Source organism: Leptonychotes weddellii, chromosome 9 (genome assembly GCF_054177405.1).
Source record: "Leptonychotes weddellii isolate Sample4059 chromosome 9, ASM5417740v2, whole genome shotgun sequence".
Taxonomy (NCBI): Eukaryota; Metazoa; Chordata; class Mammalia; order Carnivora; family Phocidae; genus Leptonychotes; species Leptonychotes weddellii.
The window spans coordinates 69,215,995-69,232,503 of record NC_138377.1 but is presented as its reverse complement, the minus strand read 5'-3'; the positions used below and the strand labels follow the sequence as shown (position 1 = coordinate 69,232,503).

General features: G+C 35.4%; 1 protein-coding gene across 1 annotated transcript in view; it reads left to right on the top strand.

Annotated features, from left to right (window-relative positions):
• DPH6 (diphthamine biosynthesis 6) overlaps positions 1-15,229 on the top strand; it is a 165,054-nt gene extending 149,825 nt beyond the window's left edge. The window contains exons 9-10 of the mRNA XM_081830847.1: positions 6,503-6,590; positions 8,151-15,229. Coding sequence (XP_081686973.1) covers positions 6,503-6,590; positions 8,151-8,204 — 142 coding nt within the window. The 3' untranslated portion in view covers positions 8,205-15,229. The remainder of the gene's footprint in view (positions 1-6,502; positions 6,591-8,150) is intronic.
• The last annotated feature ends 1,280 nt before the right edge of the window (positions 15,230-16,509 follow it).

Sequence of the window (16,509 nt, the reverse complement as noted above, 5' to 3'; positions counted from 1 at the left end):
GGAAGTCTGCTTCTCCCTTTCCCACTCCCCCTGCTTGTGTTCCCTCTCTCGCTTTCTTTCTCTCTGTCAAATAAATAAATAAAATCTTTTTTTAAAAAAAAAGATGGTTTCCTTGGTTCTAAGATTTGCAAGTTTTACTATTACATGCCGGGGTGTTGGCCTGTTTTCCTTGATCTTGGGAGGGGTCCTCTCTGCCTCTAGGACATGAATGTTTGTTTCATTCCCCAGATTAGAGAAGTTCTCAGCTATGATTTGCTCAAATATATCTTCTAGTCCTCTCTCTCTCTCCACCCCCTCAGGGATTCCAGTAATTCTGACACTGGAACATTTCATGGTGTCACTTATTTCTCTGATTCTGTTTTCATGGATTCTGAGTTGTTTTTCCCTGGCCTCCTCTTTTCCCTTTTTATCTGTTAATTGGTCTTCTAGGTCACTAATTTGTTCTTCTGCCTCACTTACCCTAGCTGTTAGAATATCTAGATTAGATTAGATCTCATTGATAGCATTTTTAAGTTCTGCCAATTCAGCTTTCATTCTGCCCTTAGAGACTCTATGTTGCCATTAATTGATTTTTCCATTCTAGCTATTGTCTTCACAATTGCTAGCCTGAATTCCATCTCTGACATCTTGGTTATATCTGAATCCATTTGTAAATCTGTGTCATAGTCATAACCTCTGAGTCTTTCCTATTTTGGGGGTTCCTCCTCCTAGTCATTCTATTAAGGGGTGGTTGAGGGAATGTATAGAGTCCAAATTATTGACCACAACTCAAGCAAGATGCACCTGTTTTCTAGGGACCTTAGGGTTGCTGGCCACTTGTTTTCCCAGCCTGTCTTCTGGGGGTGGGGCCTGCCGCGCTGTTACTCAGGCAACCCTGTTTGGGCAGAGTTGCCCTGCCCCCTGTGGCAGGGAATGGGCTCAGTGAAAACCGGTTTTTGGGGGTTTTTGTTCTCTGGCGGCTTTCCCTGGCGGCTTTCCACATCTCTTCAGAGAGTCAGAGCAGAAGAGACCATTTCCAACCCTCTGCCTCAGAGCAGAGAGATCGCAGTCTGTTCTTCAGTGAGCTCTCCAGACCACACTATCTCTGTTTCTGTCTGTGCTGCTATAAACTGCAGTATCCCCAGTCCTCACCTCCAGGTCAGGGAACGGGGGCACGTCTCTGCCCTTTGTGCTTCCCAACCACCAGCCTCCCCCAGTTCACAAGCGCAGCCCCGCGGCTCCAGTTTCCTTCCGGGGGGCTGCCCTAAAGTCCTTTCCCCACCACTTCCGGTCTGCGAGTCTGTGCCCGGTCACCAGCGCGGGAGGCTGTCGCTCACCAGAGGTGTAGGATCCCCATGGCTCGGCTCCCTCCCCCTTCCGTTTATCCTCCAATATCTGCCTGCAGAATCACGGCTCCCCGCTTCCTACCTCAAAACCAACTGCCTGCGATACTCTGTTTGTGGAGATCCAGATCTATCTTCTTACATCTCAGGCTGATTTTGTGGGTGTTCAGAGTGGTCTGGTAGATATCCAGCTCAACTCTGGGGTCTGGTTGGAATAGGGTCCCCTATTCCTCCGCCATCTTTTCCCCCCAAAAAACTGAAATTTTTGTGGATATCATTTGTAGGCAAGGCAACCTGAGCCTGGCCGAGACAATGGCATGAGAGAATTTAGTCATGCTATTATAGAGAGGGATGTCGGGGGAGGTATGTTAGTGCTGAAATGAGCTGTTCGGTTCAGTTGAACAGTCATTTATTGAGGTGAATTATGTGGGTGGAACTCTGCAAGCTACTGTTCTGCTCTGTAGAAGTTGTTCCTGTAACAGGAGAGACAGGCAAATCAATTACATAAGTGCTAACATTCAGGTGTGTATCTTGAGAACACAGTGGAAGCACTGTCTTTTCATTCCTACTCATTTATCAGCTCATCACTCATCTAATTCTGATGCTTAAGCATATTCTCTGCTTTTTTCTTCATAGGCTATGCCTCACCTTATCTTCATAACTTTCTTACTTGATGCCTTTTCTCTAGCTTGCCTTCCCATTTTTCTCCTTTACTAAATCCTTCCTTTTTTTTCCTTTTCTTTTTAATTGAAATATAGTTGACACACAGCGTTACATTACATTACTTTCAGGTATACAACATAGCAATTTGACAAGTCTGTAGGTTATGCTCTGCCCACAAGGGTGGCTACCATCTTTGACCATACAGCGCTACTACTGTAGTTCCACTGGCTATATTTCCTATGCTGTAAAAATCCTTCCATTTTTAAAGGCTTTTGCTGCCATCCCCTCTAGTGCTTGTTCTCGTTCTCGAACTCTTTTAAAACACATAGTTGTCACTAATAAGTGTTTGTTAAATATTGTTGAATTAATTTGTCATTTATTATTTACTTGTTTTTACTTATCCCATTGTCACTTACTTGTATGTGTTCCTTTTTAGGTTATAATTGGAGGTTATAGGTTGGGACATATCCTAGTTTAGTGGAAAAAGCATGTCACCTATTATATATAAAATCTTAACTCCTCTTTAAAATAGAAAATGTTCATATCATACCTACCTAATCACTAAATGTGATACTGTGAGTGAATGTACATTGCAAATTCAGTTAAAAGTAAGTTTAGTTCTTGTAACTATTTATTAACAATTGACCATTAATAATACTGGATCTTGTAACTTTGAATTCATTCTTTGGACAAATTAAAATTTCTCCTGCTCTATGGTCTGCCACAATTGGCATAAAACTAATTCATGATTAGGAATCCCGTTTCACATGTCTGATTCAAATTTTTTTTTGATGAAAAAGAGAAGATCACCTCTAGGGGGGAAAAAAATAAATGTTTACTTGCAAAATGACTTGATTATCATTAGGGCTTTTTTTTTTTTTTTTTCAAAAACACAGATTGAATCCTTTTTCTATAATGAAGTAATTTAGAGAAATTGGGGTGGTTCTGGAAGCTTATTATAAGATACATTTTGCCCCAATTAACATTTTTTAAATCTTGTAGGAAAGACTGATGTAGCAGTCTTTGTCTGGAAGTAATTTAAAAATTTTCTAACTAGAGCATTTTAAAATTCACTTTTCATGTCAGTTAGTATGTGATTACTCACTTCTGGATAGAGTTTTTAGATCAGGAAGTGAAGGGTTTTTTTCTGAAAGGCCTTGAGGAAAAGAATTATAGTTTAGCCTTTATGAAAGGAGAATAATTGTGGGACAATTGTAGGTCTTCAAAGAGCCTACTTTCTTACTACTTCTTACTTTAAAATACATATGTATGTTTTTCAGACATAAGAACTGAATTCTTGATGTTGTATTAATGAAAGTGATTTTCTTCTATTAATGAACATATTTTTAAAATGTCAGTATTTGATACATCCCCATCTTTCCATTTGAGTTATTAATATTGCTATACTACTAAGGTAAAGTTGCTACACATGGGATGGATGGATGGAAGGAAGGAAGGAAGGAAGGAAGGAAGGAAGGAAGGAAAGAAGGACTAAATTCTATGGTTATAACACTTTGTACTCATTTTTCCCACCTACTCCTGTTTTCTACCCACTCAAGGAATAATTCAGCACAGGGCATCACAATGTGGTATTTAGCAGTGGGGATGAATCAAGTACTTATCTACCTTCTGACATCTATCCTGTATCACCTGGGATTTATTTAAATTTATGAACTATTTTCCTATTTTATATTTTATATTTATATTTTATATTTAAATTTTTAGACCTATTAAATGTTATCTTTATTATGCTAGAGATGGCATATGGTACATTGGTGTGTGTGCATGTATATATGTACATGTATACATGCAGTGTACACATATGGGAAAGTGTGTATGCATGAGAAGATAGGTAATTAAAAAATCAGTGTGGGTTTATGAGAGTTCAACAGTTAGTGTGTAATGTGAAAATACTTAACAAAATTTCAACTACAGTCATTTATTCAACAAATGTTTGATGAGTACCAGACAATGTTCTCTGTACTGAGCCAGGAGGGGTGGGGTAGGGGAGAGTCAGACAAAGGTGATCAAAAGTTGGTCCCTTTCTAAGAAGAAAGACAAGCATACAAACACCTAATTATAATGTAGTGGATGTGCAATGAAAAGGCTGTGAACACATTATGAAAGCACAGAAATGTCAATGTCTGTGACAATGTCAAGGAAGGCTTCACAGAAATGATACTGGAGATGTCTATGAGGATAAGTGTGAGTCCACAGGGAATATCTGTATACAGTTGTCTTCTTAGAGGAGAGGTAGGAACAAAGACCATGGCTGTCTCAAGAGATAATATCAGGTTTTTTGTTTTGAAGTGAGGGGATAGGGCCTGACCTCACACCTTGGGAGCCTGGCCTGACTTAGCTGTCCTTTTGAAATTGTGTCTAAGGCTAAGCCTAATGCAGCAGTGAAAGGGAACATGGGCTAACCTCCTTGGCTACAGAAAAACCTTGGTTGAATAAGAGGTAGTGCCCAGACTACTTGCATTAACAGGGAAAGGGGAGGAGAGTAGCCAACTGGAAAGCATTTTTGCTGTGACACAATTGGTCCTAATTTTCTGGGTCACTCTGAGGATTTCCAACAGATCCTACTCTAGGTTTCAGAGAAATCCATGAAGCAGACAGAAACCAAAAATCCTTGAAACTTGAGTTTCATTTGAGTTTCTGAAAGGGAAAAGAAAAGCAATAGGGCATTATTCTGTTTGAAAGTAAAAACTGTTCATTTGAGATCTGGTCTCTTCCAGTTGTCTGGCTTTGTATAAGTGAATGAAATGATGTTAGTCAATTAGAGATTATGGGTTTAATAGAATCCATAAAAATCATATTCTTCTCTATTTAGTGCTTAGAATATTCTGTATTTTTTTTCTGGATAACCATCTTTATTCTGAATGTAGTAATTACATTAGTTAAATGAGCTATTTGCTCTCAACCTTCTGTTTCTAATGCAGATAACTGGCATGAAAAGGGAGGGCCTGAAACCCTTTCTACTGACATAGCATTGGTTCCATGTTAATAATAGTTTTGGTGCACTCCATTGTCAAGGATATCAAAACCAAGATGCCTAGATTAGGCATAATTAAGACTCAGGGTCAGTTTCTAAGGCTGAGATCAGGAGCAGGGAGATGGAAATTTAATGTAAGAGTTAGATTGTACATAGGAATTTGAATTTGAATCTGATTGATGAGCCAAGATACAACCAGAGCAAACAATTTTGGAGTAAGTAGAAAAAACAAGACTAGGGCTAACAAGCCAGAGGGGAAGATGGAAGAAAGCAAGCCGGCCTCTCTACTTTCTCTTTCTCTTCCTCCTCGTTATAGTGGAGACATCTTTTGGTTGATGTAGCCTGTGAAGGCAAGTTATATCTTTCTGTCAGGATCCTGACTCTTTAATAATTCTGTTTCTTTTATAACATAAGTTGCTTTCCTTGTAATGTCACAGGAGCCCTTTTTAATGTTATTTTTTCCTAAGCATTAACAAGAGGCATATTTGATATTAAAGGTTCATGAATGGTAGTTGACTTTTTTAATCATCAAACATTTTTTTCTCTATCTCTGATCTTTCAAAGGGAAAAGTAAACAGATTTTGCCCATGAAAATTTAATATTTTGGAGCCAAGTATTTTGAGGTTCCTTTTATTGCCACTAAATAACTTTACATTACAAAAGTTGACTCAAAAATATCTTACATTAGTGGCAAAGTCAAATAAAGTAACAATTTGCTATCCTACAAAGGTTGAAATGCTAGCAATGTATTAATATAAACAATGGAACTAGTTCCCAAGGCATTAAAGAGACATAGGGAAATTCTATTTTTAAAATTTCAGTTGAAATGCAAAACACTATTGCTTTCTTAATAAACAACAATAAAAAATAATTAGTTATTAGAACTTCACACATAATCTTAGTTATTCATATGTGCTTTACAGGGTATCTTTGATAAAAGTAGAGTTAATTTACATGTATCCATATGGTGCCGGCAAGCAGTTCAGACCATTTCACCTGAATGTGGTAATTACTATGTCAGACAATCAATTTTAATAGCAATGATATTGCAGTGTGAAGAGTTCACCTAGAGCTTAAAACCGTCACCAGTACTGCTTTTGTGAAGGATAATTGAGATTTTGTGTGAAACACTGAATGAATTACCTCTTGAAAATGGAAGGAATAATGAAGATAAAGCACTATTGTTTAATGGTTAGCCCCTACCAAGCAAATTTGTGAAAATGAAATTGAATAGGAATTTTAAGTCTCAAAACTGTTCAGAGAGCTTTGAGTGAACCTGAAAGTTGAACTGTATCATTACAAAGACAAAAGCTTCTTTACTTTTTCTTGTAAATTTAGCATCCTTGATCCTTTTCCCAATTAAATATTAGATTATTAAAAATAGGTTTTAATCACTACATACTGTTTACCAGTGGAAATAAATACAAAAGGAGGATTTTTGGTTTCTTCTAGTCATTAGCAGAGAACAATTTGCCACAACTTATGTAGTAAATAAATGCATTATAAAATTTTTGTGTTTTAGGGATTCATCAGAAGTGGTCACACATTCAGCTGATGCATTTGCACCTGTTGCTTATCTACGCTTTTTGGAATTGCACTTGGAGGACAAGGCAAGTAAACCTAAGATTCACTTTCACAGTGATTTCAAGAGAAAATTGGGATGTATGCATTGGCTCTGTTTCTTTAATTCTATAACAACAGATAAAAGGGTAAAAAAAAAAAAAAAAGGTCATTTTATCATTAGTGATTTTTTTCCCAGATCCTCAGTCAGTAACTAAGAATTTTGCAAATATTTATGGTTTTGAGAACTCTATATGATGCCTACGAAATTACGTTTCTGAAGAGTTTGCAATTCAGTTAAAAAGGGAATCATATATACATTAAGCAATGAGAAGACAGGACAGTATATAACCAAATATTAAATCACCTAGTAGAAAAAGAATTAGTTTAGGGGCGCCTGGGTGGCTCAGTCGTTAAGCGTCTGCCTTCGGCTCAGGTCATGATCCCGGAGTCCTGGGATCGAGTCCCACATCGGGCTCCCTGCTCAGCGGGAGGCCTGCTTCTCCCTCTCCCACTCCCCCTGCTTGTGTTCCTTCTCTCACTGTGTCTCTCTCTGTCAAATAAATAAATAAAATCTTTAAAAAAAAAAAAAAAGAATTAGTTTATTGTACATAAGCATGAGGGGAAAGGTTTAGGAATGAATTGGAGCTTCATTATACAAAGTTTAAGAGTGGAGGAAAAGAAGAAATAAGAGCTTTTCCAAAAATATGAAAGAGAACAGAAGTACAAGTGAAAGATGGAAAGTGAAACAAAAGTGTGATAAAGAGTTTTATTTTAAATACATTGATTGTCAAGATACAGCAGAATGTCAATTTAAGGATGTCTTGTGGAATAGGTAAAGATCTGGATTAGACCCTTTGATTAAAGGGTCTGCTCCTTACTGGGTGTTGTATGTAAGTGATGAATCACTGAATTCTACTCCTGAAATGAATATTGCACTGTATGTTAACTAACTAGAATTAAATAAAATTTTTTTAAAAGTCTGCTACTTTAAATATAAAGGATTAGAAGTTTTCCGCATCTTTGGTGTTCTATCACCAAGTCTTGAGGCACACCCAAGTTTTATATATATATATATGAATGATAGGGAATCTGAAGAATCAAGAGGTTTAATGAAGATTGGCAAAGGAAGGAAAAGAATGGCAACTCCAGAAATCAGGACAAAAGAGTTTCCAATCTAGAAAAATTAGAATGGACAGGATTGAAAGTAGATCACTGAATTAAGCTAGAAGATGATTATTGGTGACCTTTTCCCAAAAAGCTGGTAATCCTCAAGAAAATAAAGCTGTACTATTCAAACATCCTTCATATCCAGTGAAAGGAACCTCTTACTTTCTAGGTCTCTGCTACTATTGCTGCCATGTGCACACACACAAAGTAAAAACCACTGAATTTTTGTTTAGACATATCAGCCATTGTATGTTCAGCTTTACCTAAATAGCTCATTGTTCACCTTGTTGTTTTAGTATTTCATTTGTTTTCACAGGCCATTTTGCCCTCTTAAAGAAAAGAATGTTATTTCTTTAAGGTGGAATATTCACTGACACTGAATAAATATGGTGCATTTTCCTTCTTCTTCTACTTCTTTTTTTTTTTTTTTTTTTTTTTAGGTGTCCCCAGTGCCTGACAACTACAGAACATCTAATTATATACATAATTCTTGAAGAACATTTTTGGACATTTTTTACTAAGCTACCATTTCTATATGAAAAAAACTACATAGCATTTTCTCAGCTATTATATCCAGCTCTTTCTCTGCATTTTTTTGTTATATAAAGAAATATATATCTTCATCAGAAGAAGTTAATAGAAACATTGATTAATTGGGGAAATGTGAAAGCCTCATTCGTTATTATTGGTGACTTCCTCAGGGTTCACTTTCTCTGACTTTAGTTACCATGTCCTATCCATGACTGTACATGGTAAGTGCCCTTTTTTCCCCTTTTACTTCCTCTCCAACTGTCATTTCTGTAACATTTATTTGCTTTCATCCCATTGTTTTATTTTACTCCTTCTCTCTTTCCTGCTCTCCTCTCTGCCAATTATATAATGATGCAGAGCATTTGAAAATGAGAATGAAAATGCAGTCACTTTACTTAGCCAATCAAGTTTATTCTACTGGATGTTACTGACATGACTTGTCATTTTTGTTTCGATATAGTATTCATTTTATCAACAGTATTGGGCAATCAGGAAGAATATCATTAAATCTTACTGATTATTTTATAACAATGAAAAATACAATTTTTATATCCAGTGGAAAAAGGTCTTTTCAACAAATAATATTAGACAGCCACATGCAAACGAATGAAACTGGACCACGTTTTTACACCATATACAAAAATAAATTCAAAATGGACTAAAGACCTAAATGTGGGACCTGAAACCACAGAAATCCTAGATGAGAACACAGGCAGTAACCTCTTTGACATCGGCCGTAGCAGCTTCTTTCTAGATAAAAGCTCCTAAGGCAAGGGAAACAAGAGCAAAAATAAACTACTGGGACTTCATCAAAATAAAAAGCTTCTACACAACAAAAGGAGCAATCAACAAAACTAAAAGGCAACCTAAGGAATGGGAGAAGATATTTGCAAATGACATATCTGATAAAGGGTTAGTATCTGAAATATATAAAGAACTTATAAAATTCAACACCCAAAAAACAGTGCAGTTAAAAAATGGGCAGAAGACATGGACAGACGTTTCTCCAAAGAAGACATACAGATGGCCAACAGACACATGAATAAATGCTCAACATCACTCATCATCAGGGAAATGCAAGTCCAAACTACAATGAGATATCACCTCATACCTGTCAGAATGACTGAAATCACACAAGAAGCAGCAGATATTGGCAAGGATGTGGAGAAAGGGGAACTGTCTTGCAATGTTGGTGGGAATGCAAACTGGTGCAGCCACTCTAGAAAACAGGTGGAGGTTCCCCAGAAAGTTAAAAATAGAACTACCCTACAATCCAGCAATCTCACTACTGGGTATTTACCCAAAGAATACAGAAATACTAATTCAATGGGATACATGCACCTCCATGTTTATAGCAGCATTATCTACAATAGCCAACTTATAAAAAATTTTTTTGGTATTATCTGTGCTGACCTTAGACAACTTTATTTTGAATAGACTTAATTTTTTACAGCAATTTTGGATTCACAGAAAAATTGAGCAGAAGGAACAGAGAGTTCCCATATGCCCCCAGCCCTCACACATGCACAGCCTTCCCCACTGTCAACATCTGGCGCCAGAGTGGTGCATTTATTACAGTCGATGAACCCACATTGACACATCTTTATCACTCAAAGTACATAGTTTACATTATGGCTTACTCTTAATATTGCACATTCTGTGGGTTTGAGCAAATGTATAGTGACATATATCCACCATTATGGCATCATACAAAATAGTTTCACTGCCCTAGAAATCCTCAGTGCTCTGCCTATTCATCCTTTCTTTCCCTCTTACCCCTGGTAACCACTGATCTTGTTTTGATCTCTATAGTTTTACCTTTTCCAGAATGTCATATAATTGCAGTCATACAATGTGTAGCCTTTTCACACTGGCTTTTTTCACCTAGAAATATGCATTTAACTTCTTCCATGTCTTTTCATGAGTTTTAAGTGTTGAGTAATATTCCATTGTCTGGATGTACCACAGTTTATTTCTCATTCACCTACCAAAGAACATCTTGGTTGCTTCTAAGTTTTGGCAATTATAAGTAAAGCTGCTATAAATATCCATGTGCAGGATTTTGTCCTCAACTCCCTTGGGTAAATACCAAGGAATGTGATTGCCAGATCATATGGTTAAGACTATGTTTAGTTTTGTAAGAAACCACCAAACTGTCCTCCAGTGTGGCTGTACATTTTTATATTCCCACCAGCAATGAATGAGAATTCCTGTTGCTCTACATCTTCATCAGCATTCAGTATTGTCAATACTTTGGACTTGTGCCATTCTAATAGGTGTGCAGTGTTATCTTGTTTTAAATTTGAATTTTCCTGAATGCATTTGATGTGGAACATCTTTTCATATGCTTATTTGCCCATTCCTATGTCTTCTTTTGTGAAGTGTCTGTTCAGATCTTTGCTCATTTTTTAATTGAGTTGTTTGTTTTCTTATTATTGAGTTTTAAGAGCTTGTTGTATATTTTGGATAGTTCTTTATCAGCTATGTCTTTCTACCAGTCTGTAGCTGTCTTCTCATTCTCTTGGCACTGTCCTTTATAGAGCAGAAGTTTTAATTTTAATGAATTATTAATTATTTCTTTCATGTATCATGCCCTTGATATTGTATCTAAAAGTCATCATCAAACCAAAGGTCATCTAGATTTTCTTTTATGTTATCTTCTAGGAGTTTTATAGTTTTACATTTTACATTTGGGTCTCTGTTCCATTTTGAGTTAATTTTTATAAAGAAGTATAAGGACTGTGTCTGGATTCATTTTTTTGTATGTGGAATTATAGCTGTTCTGGCACCATTTGTTGAAAAGACTATCTTTTCCCCATTATTTGCATTGCTCCTTTGCCAAAGATTAGCTAACGATATTTGTGTGGATCTGTTTCTGGGACTCTCTATTCTGTTCTATTGCTCTATTTGTCTATGCTTTTATCAATACCACAATGTCTTAATTACTATAGCGTTATAGTTGTCTTGAAGTCAGTAATGTCAGCCTTCTGACTGTTCTTTTCCTTCAATATTTTGTTGACTATTCTGTCTTCAGACTATTCTAAATCTTTCCATATAAATATTAGAATCAGTTTGTAACTTGCTGACATTTTGATTGGGATTGCATTGAAGCTGTAGACCAAATTAGAAAAAACAGACATCTTGACAATATTGTCTTTCTACCCATGATCATGGAGTATCTCTCAATTTATTTATTTAGTTCTGTGATTTCTTTCGTTAGTTTTGCTGAGACATTTTACTTGTCTTCATTATTATAACTTATGTTAAATGTTGCCTCCTTTAGGCCTTTTTTGTTTTTTGCAAATGACAAGCTTTGATATGACATTCTTAGTGTGGAACCAGAGGGAAACAGAGTTTCTTTCCCAGAAATACCATTGCATCCCAATGGCTTGGGCAAAGGTTGGGCTAAGTCACCATCTTTACTCCAGACCTCACTCAGGTAATAGAGAAGGGTATGCTCTAGAGGGAGAACAAAGTATGGTTTCCAAAAGAAAGATAAATAAATGCTAGAGGACAAAAATACAGATCCTTTTCACATGTTTTATCAAAATCACATTGCTATTTCAAATTCATAGTAAATTAATTAACATTCCACACCAAATAATAGTGAGATGTAGAATGTAGTACTGTGAATATCACTCTGAAAATCTGTATCTGTTCCCTAAATTCCTTTAATTTCAATTCATTCTATAACACATTTGCAATCTAGCCTGACTTCAGTTACTTTGATGAACTGCTGTTGGTCTTTTCTCAATCTTCATAATCTTTAGTTAATCCTTTTCCTTGATAATATTGGTCACCGTCTCCTTGAAAAATTCCCTTTTAATGGTTATATGTCTCTGTACCATTCTGACTTCTACTCACTCAAGATTTCTTCTATGTCCTTCAGTAGTTTCTCTGCTTCTTACCTTCAACAAATGTATATAACCCCAAGTTCTTTTTAAGGTTCCATTTTTTTCATTTTCCACATTTTCTGTCTCTGGGATTTTGTCTTCTCCCACAATCTACATTTCAGCTCTATGCAGATGATTCTAAAGTCACTCTCTTTCTGGTTTTTCTGCTAATATCTACGCTTTCTCCTTATCTCTAGATCCTTATTTCTGACTGGCTGCGGGGCATCACTGCCAATATGTATCAAGTTCATTGTGTACAAGCCTTGAACTCATTTTCCCCTCCAAGTTTACTTTCTGCCTGTTTTTGTTCTTTAACACAACTGTTTTCCCCCTAGTAACTCAGGAAGAGAATATTGGCATCATCTATTACAGCTGTCTCTCCTTTACCATGACAGTCAGTTGGTTATCTAATTCTTTACATGTTAATTCTCTAATATATGCTTTACACCATTCCATCTCCATGCCCATCTCTCTGGTTAAAGTCATATCTTGCCCAAACTCTTGGACAACATACAGCCTCTTTAAGTGAACTCCTGCTTTCATTATCCCCATATTCTGTTCCACTGCCATATTGATTTTTGTGTCTCTGCACAAAAATCCATAATACAGCTACATTGTTTTCTAAATAAACAAGATGTTTAGCCATTAATTGAAGATTGTATAACATGGTACCATAACATCCTTTCTCAGACTTGCTCTCAGGAACCCCCTACATGTATCCTTTGCTCCAGTAGTACAGAACCATTGGATAGATACTACCTTACTGTGCCTTCTTCTTCTCTCCTCACTTGCCTTTGTTTATTCTATCTTATCTGTCTTCCTTTCTTCATTTCCTTTAACTGTTTACAACCTGCCCATGATGCAAGCTTGAACTCAAATACTCATACATTTAGCCACATCAGATGAACTGTCCTAACACTTTGTTTCTTCCTTTCTTGTGACAAATAATCAGCTTTATAATGTTTAAGGACTTATTTCCAGTAGGTTGTAAATTTCTTGAAGACTGTTCCTTTTTTCATTTTTGTACTCACTGTAACAGCTCTTAGTTCTGGAATAAGATTTTTGAATTTATAATTGATTGTTATTTTCTTACTTCATTTTTTCTTCTTACAGAATTTTATAGACATATCCTTCCTTTTCATGTTGCATACCATTTAATGAAAGTCACTTTCTCGTTCATTTTTCTTTCATCTTGGTGTTAGAGAAAAATACTCTTAAAGCAAACTAGAATATAAAATACAACCTTTAGACAGGTTGTTAGTGTAAAATTTAAGTTATCACTAAGATTTTCACTTTACATATAATGACCCATAAACTTACTTATCTAATAATTAATATTTAAATTTTATCTTTAAGTCAAAATTGTAAAGTAATTTATGTGAGTATAAAACTTATGTCAACTAAACAGAGGATTCCAAACAAAATAACTGAATAATGGAAAGCTCCAGGTTAAAAATGGGGAAATATATTAAAATTTCTTTGGGGCCTTGACTTTATTGCTTATGGCAAACTTGATGCTAAAATGTACCATACATCACTGCAGTGACAGGCTTGAGAAAATGAAAAATACAAAGCTTTACATAAATCAGGCAAAAGATCATATTAAAATGCATAACCTTTAACAGAAGAATCAAGACTTTTACTTTTCACAATTCACAAGCTTTTTCTTTCTTATATAGTTGTTTTAGATTTTCCAAACAGCTTTATGGGAAATAGTATTTCAAATTAATTGTTGACAAAGCCACTGCATTTTTAAAGAAACAGGTTCACAGAAATATAGCCCCAATTTTATTAATGGCCTACTATTGCTTAGTACTTAATTTTGATTTTTGTTGAAATAATCTCATGAGACAATTATATGTTTTGCATGATTGTAAAAGCCCCCATTCCTAGAAGTTGTAGCTTTTAAAATGATAGTCTCATAGCCCATTCTTGGCTCTTTTCATTTTATTTTGCTTTATTTCAGAAATACCATCAAATATCTTGAAAAACTTTATAGTGTTAAACTATCTCTGTGCTTTTATTTTTTGCTTCAATCTAACAAATATCTATGAGCACTTACGCTGTTTAAAAAACTGTTAGCCCCTCATGGAATTCACTATAAGTGACAACAAACTACAGAGTAATTTTATTTCTAAGTTCAAATGAAAGTTATTACAGGTAGTCATTATTCCCAGCATCATGATTACAGTGACAGATATCTAGTCTGTCTAGAGTGAGGTGTAGGATATGATCCTATTTTTCTGAACAATATTGATGGAGTCAAGGAGCTTATATATTCATTTATATTTGAATGAGGATGGTAAGGGTGGGCACATAATAACCAGAGTGATAATATTGGCTATCTTGGGGACAAGGGGCCTGAAGAAGAAAAACAGAAAAGCTTAATACTTACATATCTGTAATTTGTGACTTCTTATACTGAGCATATACATGTAAATTTAAAAATATTTGATTAAGAAAATTAACTACAGGAGGTGGAGATGGTGTAGTGAGTTCCAGTGCTAAACAAATATTTAAATGTTATTCTACAACACTTTTGTAGTCTAGGTAGAAAGATATATACTAGGGCCCTTTAAAACTTTCCATAGATTTATATATATATATCTATATAGATATATAGATATATATAGATATATATATAAAAAAAAGAGGACCAGAAGCATTCAGATGGCAGGCCTCTTGAGTTTGTTATGCATGGGAATTTGCTCTCACCACTCATAGCAACATGTATAAACTCAAAGATCCTGTCCAGAGAGATACACTGCCATTGTCTTTATGCCACTTCAGAAATATTTCCTTACAGAAGGGACAAAGGAAGAAGGAAGATGAATGATGACTTTTACTCACCAACATTCGCGTTCAGTACAGCTTTTCTACCCCATCTTCTCCCCCACCTTTGTCTTCAAGCTAAAGAACAGAAAAATGATTTGGTAAGAGGGAGCAAAGCATTTCACAAGCTTTAAATCCTAATTCTACAAACCTCAATGATATAACTTGAGATTCAGAGAGATTTTGGCCTTGGGTACTAAGTCACTGCTGCTGCAAATGGTCATTGGAGCAGAGTAATAAATCAAGCATCCAATTCACTCAAATTTAGAGAGCTACTTGACTCATTTTTGTCCCTAATATATGGATTTCAGTAGTAGTAACAAAATACCACTGTGTCGAGAGGATCAAACTGGACAGTGGAAAAGTGTTTTTTAATCCAAAATCTGTGGTGGACCTATCAGTTTAGAGGAGGATAATAAAAATAACCAATCAATTGATTTTCTTCTCTGCTTTCAAATTGTATTTGACTATATATTTTGTCCTACTATTTATTTAGCTGTTAAGCACTTGTATGCAGCTTGTTATTGTTATTATCATTGTTGTTTTAAAAATAAAGTTTCTGATGTTTTTATAAAGTTTCAGTTTGGTGATTTCTTATAAAAGAAAAGTGGAATGCTGCTCATTTATTTAACACATATTTATTGAGTGCTTACATCTATATGCCTAGCACTAGGGATGCAGTAGTGAACTAAACATCCAAAAATCATTTCCTTCATGAAGCTTTTATCTTATGGAATGAGACAAACAAATTAATGTATAAAATAAAGGGGACAGTGAGAAAGTTGCCTCACTGTCCATAGAAATGGGGATTTGATTTTATGGAATAAGCATAGTATGAGAATCCTGGGTTTCAATGGTAACAGATTTAAACCCAGATTGAGAGTAATAAGACCAGACTTTTTGGTCATATAGGAGATAGTGGTAGTGAGCTTGTGAGAAGCCTATAGATACAGCCAAACAGTGATTCAGTAAATTGGAAAAAAAGTTCAAGAGAAAATACTAAGAATGAAACATGGAGAGAAACAAAGATAGAAAGTATACATTAGAGATTAGGAGAAGTAGAAACAATGAAGTGGTCTAGAGTACATGTAATTAGTGTCAGAAAGAAAGGAGAGGGATAATGGGAAAGGTGCAATATTTCAAAAGATAATGGCTGAGAACTTTCCAAAGTTGATGAAACACACCAAGGTACAGATTCAAGAGGTTTTATGAACCCTAAGCTAAATAAAAAATCCATATTTAGGCATATGATGATGAAACTGCTAGAAACAAAAGGCAAAGTAAAGAAACTGAAAACAGTTAAAATGTGTTAAAAACAGGCTACTTTCAAAGAAGCAACTATTAGAATAAAACCTAACTTTTAAACAGGAAAAAAAAAAGGAAACCCAAACAATGGAATCATGTATTTGGTAATACAAAATGAAAATAACTGTCATCCTAGAATTCTGTGCCCAGCAAAAATATCCCCAGACATAAAAGTGAGGATACTTTAAGGATGATAATAATTCATTCATCAAAATTCATTGATGGTATGTTTATGGTT